Below are 12,658 nucleotides of genomic sequence, written 5' to 3' on the forward strand. Positions count from 1 at the left end.
TGAAGGAAGCTAATTTCACATACAAGTGGAATAAGGGCCGGTTCATGGTTGCAGGGAACTTGGTGAAGCTGGTCAATGGTGAAACAGGTTTAGCAGATGTGAAGCTTAGTGCTTGGGCCAAGCTGAACGACAAGGCATGGAAGGTTTGGAAGAATGCGAAGGGAAGCTCTTGGTTACCTTATATAGGTTGAAGAGGTTGAAAGAAGAGAACCCCCAGATTCGAAAGGAACTTGAGGTCTTGAAAAAAAATGTTAAAGATGAACTTCTTCAACTTGGTTGGACGATGGAGCAGGATGAAGTTGCAGATTGTGCCGACAAGGAAGAGGAAGTCGTGATGATCGAGAATGTTGCAGACATGACAATGATGGAGGATGAACTTGAGATTGATCAAGTTGGACCAGGATCGTGCGGTTTGCAGATATGGACGGATGAGGATACTCACATGGAGGAGCCTCATGATGATGACGATGATGAAGTAAGTATTGATACTTGTGTTTCACTTGAGCATTTGGTAGATGGACCATATGCAGGGAAGGGAAAAATCAGTTTGTTGGTGCAAACAAACTGAGCTGAGGTCAGAGACTTTGATGCAGGATGGGGTGCATACTTTCAAGCACATGTATGGGAATGGCTTGAAAGAGTGACTTAATGTGGAGGATCGATATGAGACACTTTGGAGTGATGGAGTTACAATGATGTTGATGCCTTGGTGGAAACACTTGGGCATGAGCTGAGTCGAGACTCAACTACCTTTTGACATGGGAGCTGATTGATCTATGGTCGTGGACAACACATGGATAGATGACACAGGTGTATACTTGTTTCTATGGCCAACTTGAGGGATGAAAAATTGCAGATATGATGGAGGATGCTTCATGGACCTTGATGTGACATATCGAGAGTCGGTTTGATGAGATGATCTCTTCACATTGAAGAGATACACATATGGATGATGTTGGGATAGATGTAGCTGATTTCATGTAGCACATTGACACCAAACATCATGGATAGCATGTTGCAGATGAGATGAGGGTTACTTCATGGACGTGAGCATGACTTACACTTGTACGAAGATGGATTCTTGATCAAGTTGAGGATGTGACACGATGTTATGAGAGACAACTGATGGTGGCATGAGGATGTTCACTCTCATGGTTTGAGCATGATAGTTGGATTAGCTACCCAACTAGTTCAGACATGGGGACGCGTAGTGTATAGAGATGAGTTAGCATTTTGTTGGAGTATCATGGTAGCAGTTCACATGATGACACATGATGAGGTCGACACGAGATGTTGCAGAGAACATGTAGTTTGAGATGGGAGGATCATCCTTCCACGGTGGAGAGCAGCATGTGGAGATTGTGACAAGGTGATTGATGATCATGGATTGAGATGATCTCTGATTTATGACATACCGATGAGGTGCATACCTTGGTATGGTGATCCTGGTGACAGATGGTTGCTAAGGCGAGACATGGTGGAGACAGTGGTTCTACATATCATGCAGATGTGTTTACAGTATGTGGAGGAGTTGACATCATCGATATTGATGATCTTGGTGGAGGGCTACCAGGATGATATGTTGTTGAGGACGACAACGACTTCAGGTGGAGGAGGATGTAAGGACCTGCGGTCCTTGGCGCATGCGCCCGAAGTGCGACCGCGGGTAGGCAAGGTGCGTGTGTGGTGAAACGACGAACGAGCGATGTGCAAAGTGCGGTTGGAGTGCATGCGAAGTTCTCTTGGAGTATTATGCGACATAATGCGACAATATGGAGAGACTTGGCATATGTATACGCATGAAGCATGGAGCGATATGTTATAGAGGCCGACCTACGATGGAAGGCAAAGTCGACGGTGTATAGTGGAGTGTTTGCGATGAAGAAAGGGGCATTGTGCGAGTCCGCTGGGCAGCTGACTACGCCCTGCACTTGGTATAAGTTGCAAATGCGTGCAACTCATTTGGAGCATCATTCGATCACACACATCTTCGCTCTAAGGAAGAGGTGCGCAGTTTTCTAGTGCGCAGTTCAAGAGGGGAGGCGCACATCTCATGCGCCGGTCTTGGGTGAACGCACAGTGAAGGAAATTTGTACTTGGTTTTGGGCGAAGGTGTGGGCGAGGGTATGCCCGGTGGTTAGAGAAGGGCGTGCATGGGTGTGTGGCGCCCGCATTGTGCGACGACTTGGCGTGTGTGTCATGGCGACCCGGGTGAGTGCCCGCCCACCGTGCAAGTGTGCACGAAGGTGAACGAATGTTGGAACCGCAGGTCGTAGAGTTGGGCAGGCGGTACTACGTGATGTTCATATGATTTGTGTGTTTGTCAAGAGTTGGAAAGTCGGACTGCGTGTGGGCAGGGATACACGGTTTGGGCATTTGCAACCAAACAAAGAGCGAACCAGTGAAGACGTGCGACGAGGTGAACGATGGGTTGGAGAGTCGTGCGGTGACCGTGCGGAGGTGCCGACGAGCTGGGCAACCGAGTTTGCCGAAGTTGTGAAAATTGACTAAGTGTAAATTTGGGGTTTCCCAAGATTTGGCTTGTACATTGTAAAAGTGGTGATTATATAATATATTGATTCGGGCAAACTCATATTGCAGGAAGTTGCCCCTCCCCTTTATACTGTGCAATTGTCTTCTTGTTTATAATTGTTGTTGATAATGAATGAGTATGGGTGTTCATTGGTATAAAGGATAAACATAATAATACTTGGTTGCGAAACACAAACTAAGTAGGAGAAGGTGAATTAAGGCGTAGTCCACGAACATAAGTATTGGGGAAAAGAAAGTGTTCGGTGGTGCCGCACCTCGCTATAAGCGGTTGAAAGACTATCGCAGGTGTAGGGGCGTGACAATATCCCTTCTAACTATTAAAATATTTCCGGAGAGAGTGGATACGAGTTTGAAATGTTTATATGCATTAATTGGGATTTTAGTAAATAACTAATTTATATTCATTTAAGTTTGGATTTAATGAGTTGAAAAGAATTAAATTTATTAAGGGAAATTTTTTAGAATGTAAAATATAATGTGAAATTTTTTATAATTTAAATTGTATTTTCGAATGTTATATAAAACATACAATATCCAATATGTTATTTTGGGTAATTTTTTTACTTCTAACTATTTTACATAAAAATATATTAATCATATAAAAACTAACTAAACATGTATAACATATTTATTTTTGTTTTTTTATTATAACTAGTCCTTCAATATTATATAAAATACAAAATATTAATATGTTACTTTGAATATTTTTTTTACTTCTAATTATTTTACATCAAATTATATTATATCATATAAAAACTAACTAAACATATATAACATATATATTTTTGTTTTTTATTATAACCCATCTTTAGTGTAGAAAATTTTATTTTTATTTAAAAAAAAACATGTCAACTTCACTTGTATTACAATCATACTTGGACATCACCATCCTAGTGGTTGTAGAATAAGCCCTTAGACAACTTAGGCCAGCCCTGCTGAGTTCTCAGGCGGTGGCCTTGATGAGCTCCGTAAATTTGAGGCAGGGGGACTGCTTTAAGGTGAATGAATCGTAGCGCAGGAAGAAGTGCGCCAGAAAAAGCTGAGCCATCATTACCACGGGGTCCTTTGCTGGACACTGCTTGTTGTCAGCCGATGGTTCATCAGTTTCCCGGCCGTTGGACCATAGGAGATGCTTCAGCATCTTCTCTCCTCCTTCGCCCATGAACCGATTCGGAACGAACTCGTCTGCCCTATCGAATATTTTGGGATCCCTTGTGGCAAACGGCTGGTACCCGCACAGCATCTCACCCTTCTTCACCGCATAGCGCCCATCGTGGGATTCGACCAAGAAATCCTCTTTGGCTCTCGCGTACTGCCAAGCCGCAGGCGGTTCCAACCTCAGAACTTCGTACACAGTGGACCGGACCAAAGCCATGTTCGCCATAGCCCTGCCGTTGATGCCCCCGTGTGCTTGAACGGTTCCGCGGACCTCTTCAGCCAAATCTCTCTGCAGTTGGCCGCCAGCGTCGTCAATATATTTGAACATATAATTAAACACAATGGCCATCGATTGCACAGAATTCCCACAGATGGATATTAGCAGATTGACGCAGGCCTCTTCTCTGTTTAGTCGGAATTGCTTTTCAGCCAAATCCAGCGCTGAAGTCGCATTCGTCCACATGAAATTATAGAGTTGGTCGTAATACCTGGAGACGACGGAGAACGGCCGAGGAACACAGTGAATTGTCATGTCGTGTAAGAATTCAGGAAAAGCACGGCAGCCCGTAATCTGACCACCCATTGCACCGAGCCACTTTTTAGTCAATTTAGGGCCTTTGATTCCGAGGCTAGCTGGCCCCGGAGCTATAGGATCTGCGCTCGTGATAGAGCGGCACAAAAAATTGAATATCAATTGTTCGATGTGGTTGGTGAAACACGGCTTCACGTTCTTTGCGAGATCATTTTCGATGGCAACGCTGAGCTCTTCGAAAACCCTAACAAACTCCGGAAAATACCTCTCTCGACCGTTGGAGACTAATTGCAACCACCAGTTCTTAGAACGGTGATGCTTTTCATCTGACGCGTCTAAGTTGCCATAATTCATGTGCCCACCCGTGTACTCTGGGCTGATCTTGTAATTGCCCAGAACAACATTTTTCTTCTCCATATTCTTCAGATCAAAGAGCGCGGGGAAGCTCTTGCCATCCAGAAGTACTATCAGTTGATTATCCGGCGGCATATACACTTTGAAGACCGTGCTCTCATATTTCTCTACACGACGTTTGAAGAAATCATCGATCTCTCTAAAGTATTCGAATCCCTGAAGGATTTCCTCTGCGGTGGGCGAGTCGTAACTTCCAGGGATCTGTTTTACAGAAGACCCAGATGAGTCCGCACTTGCGGATACCATTGTCTGTCCTTGATACCTTGAATTTAGCTAAAATAAGATAGAAAATTTGGAAAAGGGAAGCTAATCAAGGTTAAAAAGGATAGAAAATCTGGCAGAGGGAACGTAATCAAGGTTAAAAAGGATAGAAAATCTGGCAAAGGGAAGGCAATCAAGTTTATCCTTGATACCTAGACCTGAGAAAAAAGATAGAAAATCTGGCAAAGGGGAGCTATACAATATTGAGGGGTTCCTTATATAGGCTTTAATTATTTGTGAGAGGGAATCTTCATACCCACCGCCTTCCTTTTTTTTATTATTTTGTCGAGGAAATTGAAGTGCTTGAATTTTGTCAATGGTATCTAATATCATTAATTTAAACCCTGGCTTTCTTTCTCCACTGTGATGAGCGACATTAACAAATCACGCATGCTAGATTATGCTCTATTTTTTTGCCTTAAACGTTGGGAATGGTCGTTGACAATCAAATTACAGAGTCATGGAGAAATCACGCCATGCCGCGAGTGGGCGTTGACAATCAAATGGTTGGACAGAAAAACTTCACGGGATTCCCGTTTTCCGCTTTCATCGTTATAAAAGACAAGAACCCTAGATTCATTTCTAAACCTTAGATTCATTTTGTCTTTTTAGATCGCAATATGCTGATTTGAGATGTCTACATAAATTCTGTCTTTACCGGCGTCACGCAATTTGATTACACACAAATATGAATCATGATTTATTAAAGAATAAGTTTTTAATATTTAAATGTTTGACTATGACTTTTGCATTTTTCATTAGATGTTGTTTTCTATAACAAATATTTATGGTAATTATTTTATATAATTTACGGTAAAATACAATAGGTATTGAATAACTTATAACATATTGAATGGAAAGGGAGAAATTGTTATTCTCCAGGGTTGGGGAGGTCTTTTTTCGCTCCCCCAAACTCTTGGGAAAACGTTTTTTTTATGGCAAATTTGGGGAACTTTTTGCTCGTGATGAAATGCCTCTCCGTTAGTCCTCTAATTTTTTTTCCTCATAACAATTAGCAACATAAAAGAAATTACAAATTTTAATATATTTTAAAAAAATAAATAAAAACTAAAAATTAAATTAAAACTTTAAAACCTAATCATTCACTTTTTTAATATATTTTAAAAAATAAAAATTAAATTAAAACTTTAAAACATAATTATTTACCTTTCTCATTCGTTTCTCATTAACCGTGTGATTTTACCTTGTCATATTACATTTTCCTTCCACTGTTGCTCGACATTTTACTTGGCCGCCCCACATTTTCTTGTCATATTACATTTTCCTTCCACTGTTGCTCGACATTTTACTTGGCCGCCCCAGATTTTCTTGTCATATTACATTTTCCTTCCACTGTTACTCGACATTTTACTTGGCCGCCCCAGATTTTCTTGCTATTGCGCTTGACATTTTCCATATGCAATTTGTTGTGATTCAGATTTACCATGACGTTTGGAGTTGCAATTTTCATTTTGTGACTTGGAGTAATTTTCATTTTGACTTGGAGTTGCGGGATTGGAGCTGCTAGTTACATTTGTGACTTGGAGCCATAGGATTGGAGCTGTGATTTATTAATATTTCACTTTTTTTATGTTTACTTTTAATTTATTATTACATGACTATTTCAGAGTTTTGACATAATACCATTGTCATAATATCATTGGCATATGATAAATTTATTTTAGATGTGCATTGTGTAATTTCAATTGTCAAATGGTTAATTTAATTTAGATGTACTTGGCATAAAATTAATGTCCATTGTCAAATGATGAATTTAGATGAAACATTGCTTATTTGGATTCCATTTAGTAATTTACTTTTAGATTTACAAACAAACAAATAATTAATTGTGCCATGGAGCATAACCCTTTCGTCATTTAAAAGGCCATGTCCATAGTGGTAAAGCATTGTTCACATACTCGTATTTTTAGAACAAATAAATTAAGAAAAAGGTTATATAACTGGGCTACTATATCTATATCTATATAGTGTAGAATTAACTAGTGATTTGTATAATGGATAAATACATTGGTGTTTTTCCAAGATGCCTAATATAATTTTTAAAAATATATAACTAGCAATTGCACCACATGTTGCAAAGGAAACGTCCACATGTCCACATGTTGCAAAGGAAACGCCGCAAGGCAGAAGCATAGGAAAGACTAGTGTAGAAGAAAGAAGATCGCATAGAAGCAACCATCATAAAGGAATGAGAGGTGAATTATGCTTCCATGGAACCATGTCATGAAAGTCTCAAAGATATTGATGATAAGAGTGATCGGCAAGTAGACACTCTAAAAAATCTAGGAAGATGCACGGAAGAGGCACTTCCAAGGGATGAACCCTCCTATATCAACTTAAATTGGTCAAACATATTTACTTCACTAACTAATCCTCTTCAGATTCGGACTCTATACTTCTGAGCCACCCCACAAATGGCTTAACATTTTTCCACATTGAAGAGATATTTCCTTGGGAACCCATAGTGTGGTTAGCATAGCATTAGAAAATAGCATTTTCTAATATGTCATGATCATATAAAACTTTCAGAACCAAAGCAACTTCCTTGATTGCATTTGCACCATCATGCTTACAAAAAGCATCAATTGCATTTAACAACAACAACATGGAATCGTCATTATGAAGAGCTTTAGACAAGTAAATATTTCTAACAACAACAACAAGGAACCGTCGTTATGAAGAGCTTTGGACAAGTAAATATTTCTAACAACAACAACATGAAACTGTCATTATGAAGAGCTTTGGACAAGTAAATATTTCTCTTTGAAACCTGCTTGGAAAATCCTTTGCTGACACATTTTTAAGGTCCTTAAACAATGCAATCATCACTTCTTAAGGAGAACCACTCAAATATTGTATGTACCCCACCAACTGATTATGAGACTTTCTCCTTTGAAGAAAATCATTAAAAGAAACAAGAAGCTTAGCGTTAATGCTTAGCCCTTTAATTGTCAACAAGTTTTTCTCATCAACATTACTCTACTCCTCATAATCACTCTCTAGGATAAGTTATGTTGATTACTTACCATTTTCAGTAGCAAGCTCTCTCAGGCTCAAACATTGTGTTCTTTGAAACAATCTTCCCTACAACCTTCATATCAATACATTGATTTGTACATTTTTCAAGTATAATTAACATCACCATTTTAATGGTAGCAAGAGTCAGTTGTTCCTTGATCCTCTTCTAAGTAGCCTCAATAGAGGTGTCAGTATGCCATTCCACTCCATCGTCTTTATCATCACCTTCCTTAGCAAGCTCTCTCAGGCTCAAACATTGTGTTCTTTGAAACAATCTTCCCTACAACCTTCATATCAATACATTGATTTGTACATTTTTCAAGTATAATTAACATCACCATTTTAATGGTAGCAAGAGTCAGTTGTTCCTTGATCCTCTTCTAAGTAGCCTCAATAGAGGTGTCAGTATGCCATTCCACTCCATCGTCTTTATCATCACCTTCCTCATCATGGTCATTGATGCAGGGGCATCCGAACCCTTAATGAAAAAAAATTAGAGAAAGAAGACATGTGGACAACCACATGGACAACCAAGACAACCTTGAATAGAATTTGGTTGATGAACAAATTTTAGTTAAAAAAATCAAGTAAAATTGAATGCATGTATAACAAGAACTTAAGGATTCATTGGTGAATCAAGAAAGGGAGGAGAAAACCCTATGCGTGTGAGAGAGGGAAAAATGTAGTTGTTGGAGAATTATTGATTAAGGCTTCGATGCCTTAAATTCTAATCTGAGTTTGTAAATAAAGAAAATGCCTCTTTGTGAATTTGTGTATGTGTTTTTACTTTTTTGTTTGAATTGTTTCACCAACGTTTGGTAGACAAACTAGACTTGTCTATGTCTATGATCCAATACATGATGATTGAATATACAAGGATTGAAGAAGAGAAAATGCGTGTGGCAATTATGAAATTTGGTTTGACAGAAAAGGTTAGATTATGGCAATGCAGAATCTTTATTGATGGGCAGAGGAGCTGCTTGATTCACTCACAAAGGCACTGAATGAGTGTGTAGATTCGTGTTTGAAAGGCTCTACACACAAGTTGTAGGTACATGTTCTTTGACTAACTTGGATCAACTCTGGGCTTGATGAGACTAAGTGGGTTGGCCAATACCTATATCTGGACTATCTGGATCAGGAGAACGAATAACGAATGAACCTAGTGAATATTAAACTGCCGATTCAGGCACTTCAATGGGATCTGGAATTCAATCTGCATCTCAATCGATGCAACATATATAACAGTAAGTGTGTATTTCCCTATTGAATCAAGACGGGAAAAATTGATCTCAACGAATGGAGATTACCTTGGCACTTCGAGAATACACGCTTACTTTGGCACTGGAGGCCATCACATTACAGCAGAGAGAAGCAGTAGCGAAAGATCATGGGGCTTCAGTCCCTTAAAAATATGAAGAAATCGAAGCCACGTTGTCGCAAAAGGAGTCCGCCCTTAGGGGGTTGTATTCTGCCCAGGAGTAGCTCAAGACTAGGTTTAATAAAGGGAAAAGGAAGATGGAGGATGAGAAGTGGAAATTGGCTTCTAAACTTGATGACGCGAACTATATAAATGTGAAGAGAATGGCGAGAACTTCATCATGCATTCTGAAAGTCTTCGTGGGCCCATAACCCATAGGCCTCAAGATAGATTTATTGGGGAAATGGGATTTTGTTTCACCCCAGAATCTCATCTCCATCAAGTGGTATCAGAGCAGGAAAAGATTTCCTGCGGAACAGAGTGTTTGGATGCAAAGAAAGAAGAGGTATAGTTTTGCTGAAGATTTGTAAGCGTGTAACTTTTTTTTTAATTTTGTGAAGGTGAGAAGATTGCAACAAACGTAGAGCAGGAGTGCTCAATTGGTTCGAGAGGAGAGAACCACAAAGATGTCGAAAGACTAAGCTCAGGAGAGAAGCTTGGTAAGGCATCTGGTAGCAAGGAGGACTTGCTATTGTAGAGGTTTGGTTATAGCTCACAGAAGACCATGAAGGCAGTTCCACTGATGAATTGAAACAGTGGGTAGAATTGCTAAGGAAATGCATATGACCAGGAGATCATAAATTTTGTACCTCGGGAGTCTAATGCAGGGGCATCCGAACCCTTAATGAAAAAAAGTTAGAGAAAGAAGACACGTGGACAACCACATAGACAACCAGGCCAAAGTTGAACAAAATTTGGTTAATGAACAAATCTTAGTTAAAAAAATCAATTAAAACTGAATGTATGTATAACAAGAACTTAAGGATTCATTGGTGAATCAAGAAAGGGAGGAGAAAACCCTGTGCGTGTGAGAGAGGGAAAAATGTAGTTGCTGGAGAATTCTTGATTATGGCTGAGATGCCTTAAATTGTAATCTGAGTTTGTAAATAAATAAAATGCCTCTCTATGAATTTGTGTCTGTGTTTTTACTTTTTTGTTTGAATTGTTTCACCAGCATTTGGCAGACAAACTAGACCTGTCTATGTCTATGCTCCAATACATGATGAATGAGTATACAAGGATTGAAGAAGAGAAAATACGTGTGGCAATTGGGAAATTTGGTTTGACAGGAAAGGTCAGATTATGTCGATGCAGAATCTATATTGATGGGCAGAGGAGCCGCATGATTCACTCACAAAGTAACTGAATGTGTGTAGATTTGCGTTTGAAAGGCTCTACACACGGGTTGTAGGTACATGTTCTTTGACTAACTTGGATCGACTCTGGGCTTGATGAGACTAAGTGGGTTGGCCAATACCTATATCTGGACTATGTGCATCTAGAGAACGAATAACGAATGAACTTGGTGAATATTAAACTGCCACTTCAGGCGCTTCGATGGGATCTGGAATTCGATCTATATCTCGATCAATGCATCGTATATAACAATAAGTGTGCATTTCCCTACTGAATCAAGACAGAAAAAATTGTTCTCAACGAATCGAGATTACCTTGGCACTTCAAGAATAAATGCTTACTCTGGCACTGGAGGCCATCACATTATAGTAGAGAGAAGTAATAGCGAAAGACCATGGGGTCTCAGTCCCTTAAAAATATGAAGAAATCCAAGCCACGTTGTCAGAAGGAGTCCGCCCTTAGGGGGTTGAATTCTACCCACAAGTAGCTCATGACTCGATTTAATGAAGGGCAAAGGAAAATGGAGGATTAGTATGACTCAGTTTAATGAAGGGCAAAGGAAAATGGAGGATGAGTATGACTCGGTTTAATGAAGGGAAAAGGAAAATGGAGGATGAGTATTTGAAATTGGCTTCTAAGCTTGATGATGCGAACAGTAAATGTGAAGAGAATGGAGAGAACATCACCATGCATTCTGAAAGGCTTCGTGGGCCTATAACCCACAGGCCTCAAGATGGATTTATTGGGGGAATGGGATTTCGGTTCACCCGAGAATCTCATCCCCATCAGTCATCCATCATCATCTTAATCAACATCTTCCTTATCATGGGCGTGGTCGTCCATCATCATCTTCATGGCCTTAGTGGCTCCTATGATAGACCGATTATTTTGCTCAACAACCCCATTCTATTTTGGGTTCTATTGCCTCTTGAAATTTTCAATTTTAAACAGTGAAATTTAATTCAATTTTAAAGAGTGAAATGTTAATTTGAAATGTTTACTTTCAATTTTAAAGAGTGAAATGTTTATTTTCAATTTTAAAGAGTGAAATGTTTATTTTCAATTTTAAAGAGTGAAATTTAATTCAATTTTAAGGAGTGAAATTTTAACTTGGAATCTATTTTAAAGAGTGAAAGTTAACTTGGAAACAATTTTAAAGAGTGAAATGTTTATTTTAAATTTTAAAGAGTGAAATTGAACTTGGAAACAATTTTAAAGAGTGAAACTTAACAAGGGTGAAACTTAACTTGGAAACAATTTTAAAGAGTGAAACTTAACTTGGAAATAATTTTAAAGAGTGAAATTTAACTTGAAACACAGGCCAACAAATCTCTTTGTGGTAGCTAAGCACTTTCAGTGAAATTCTTATTTGTATTTTAAAGAGTGAATCAAATATAGGAAAACAAAGCACTTTGAGTGAAATGTTTACTTTCAATTTTAAAGAGTCAAATTTAACTCCAATAAATATATTAGCAAGACTAGACAATTTAAGCTGAAACACAAGCCAACAAATCTCTTCATGGTAGCTAAGCACTTTGAGTGAAATTCATATTTGCAAGTCTAAAGAGTGAATCAAATATAGGAAAACAAAGCACTTTGAGTGAAATGTTTACTTTCAATTTTAAAGAGTCGAATTTAAATCCAATAAATATATTAGAAATTGTTAATTTTAAACACTAAGAAATTTTAAAGAGTGAAATTTAACTTTTAAAGAGTGAAATTTAACTTGAAACACAGGTCAACAAATCTCCTCTTTGTGGTAGCTGATCACTTTGAGCACTTTGAGTGAAATTTTTTATTTAAATTTTAAAGAGTGTAATTTTAAAGAGTGAATCAAATATAAGAAAACAAAGCACTTTGAGTGAGATGTTTATTTTCAATTTTAAAGAGTGAAATTTAACTCCAATAAATATCTTAGAAATACTTTGAGCACTTTGAATGAAATTTTTAATTTCAATTTTAACGAGTGTAATTTTAAAGAGTGAATCAAATATAAGAAAACAAAGCACTTTGAGTGAGATGTTTATTTTCAATTTTAAAGAGTGAAATTTAACTCCAATAAATATCTTAGAAAATTTTAAAGA

At 38.4% G+C, this 12,658-nt stretch overlaps 1 protein-coding gene across 1 annotated transcript; it reads right to left on the minus strand.

The window, feature by feature from the left end:
* Nucleotides 1–3,405: 3,405 nt before the first annotated feature.
* Nucleotides 3,406–5,093, minus strand: LOC149187861 (allene oxide synthase 1, chloroplastic-like). The gene has a single exon (XM_089412890.1). The coding sequence runs from the start codon at nt 4,901–4,903 to the stop codon at nt 3,497–3,499; it is 1,407 nt and encodes a 468-aa protein (XP_089269016.1). The 5' UTR covers nt 4,904–5,093; the 3' UTR covers nt 3,406–3,496.
* Nucleotides 5,094–12,658: the final 7,565 nt, after the last annotated feature.

The sequence above is a fragment of the Pinus tabuliformis genome, chromosome 3_1 (genome assembly GCF_031772625.1).
Source record: "Pinus tabuliformis cultivar Carrire ecotype Pingquan chromosome 3_1, CPIR1, whole genome shotgun sequence".
NCBI classification, from domain to species: Eukaryota; Viridiplantae; Streptophyta; class Pinopsida; order Pinales; family Pinaceae; genus Pinus; species Pinus tabuliformis.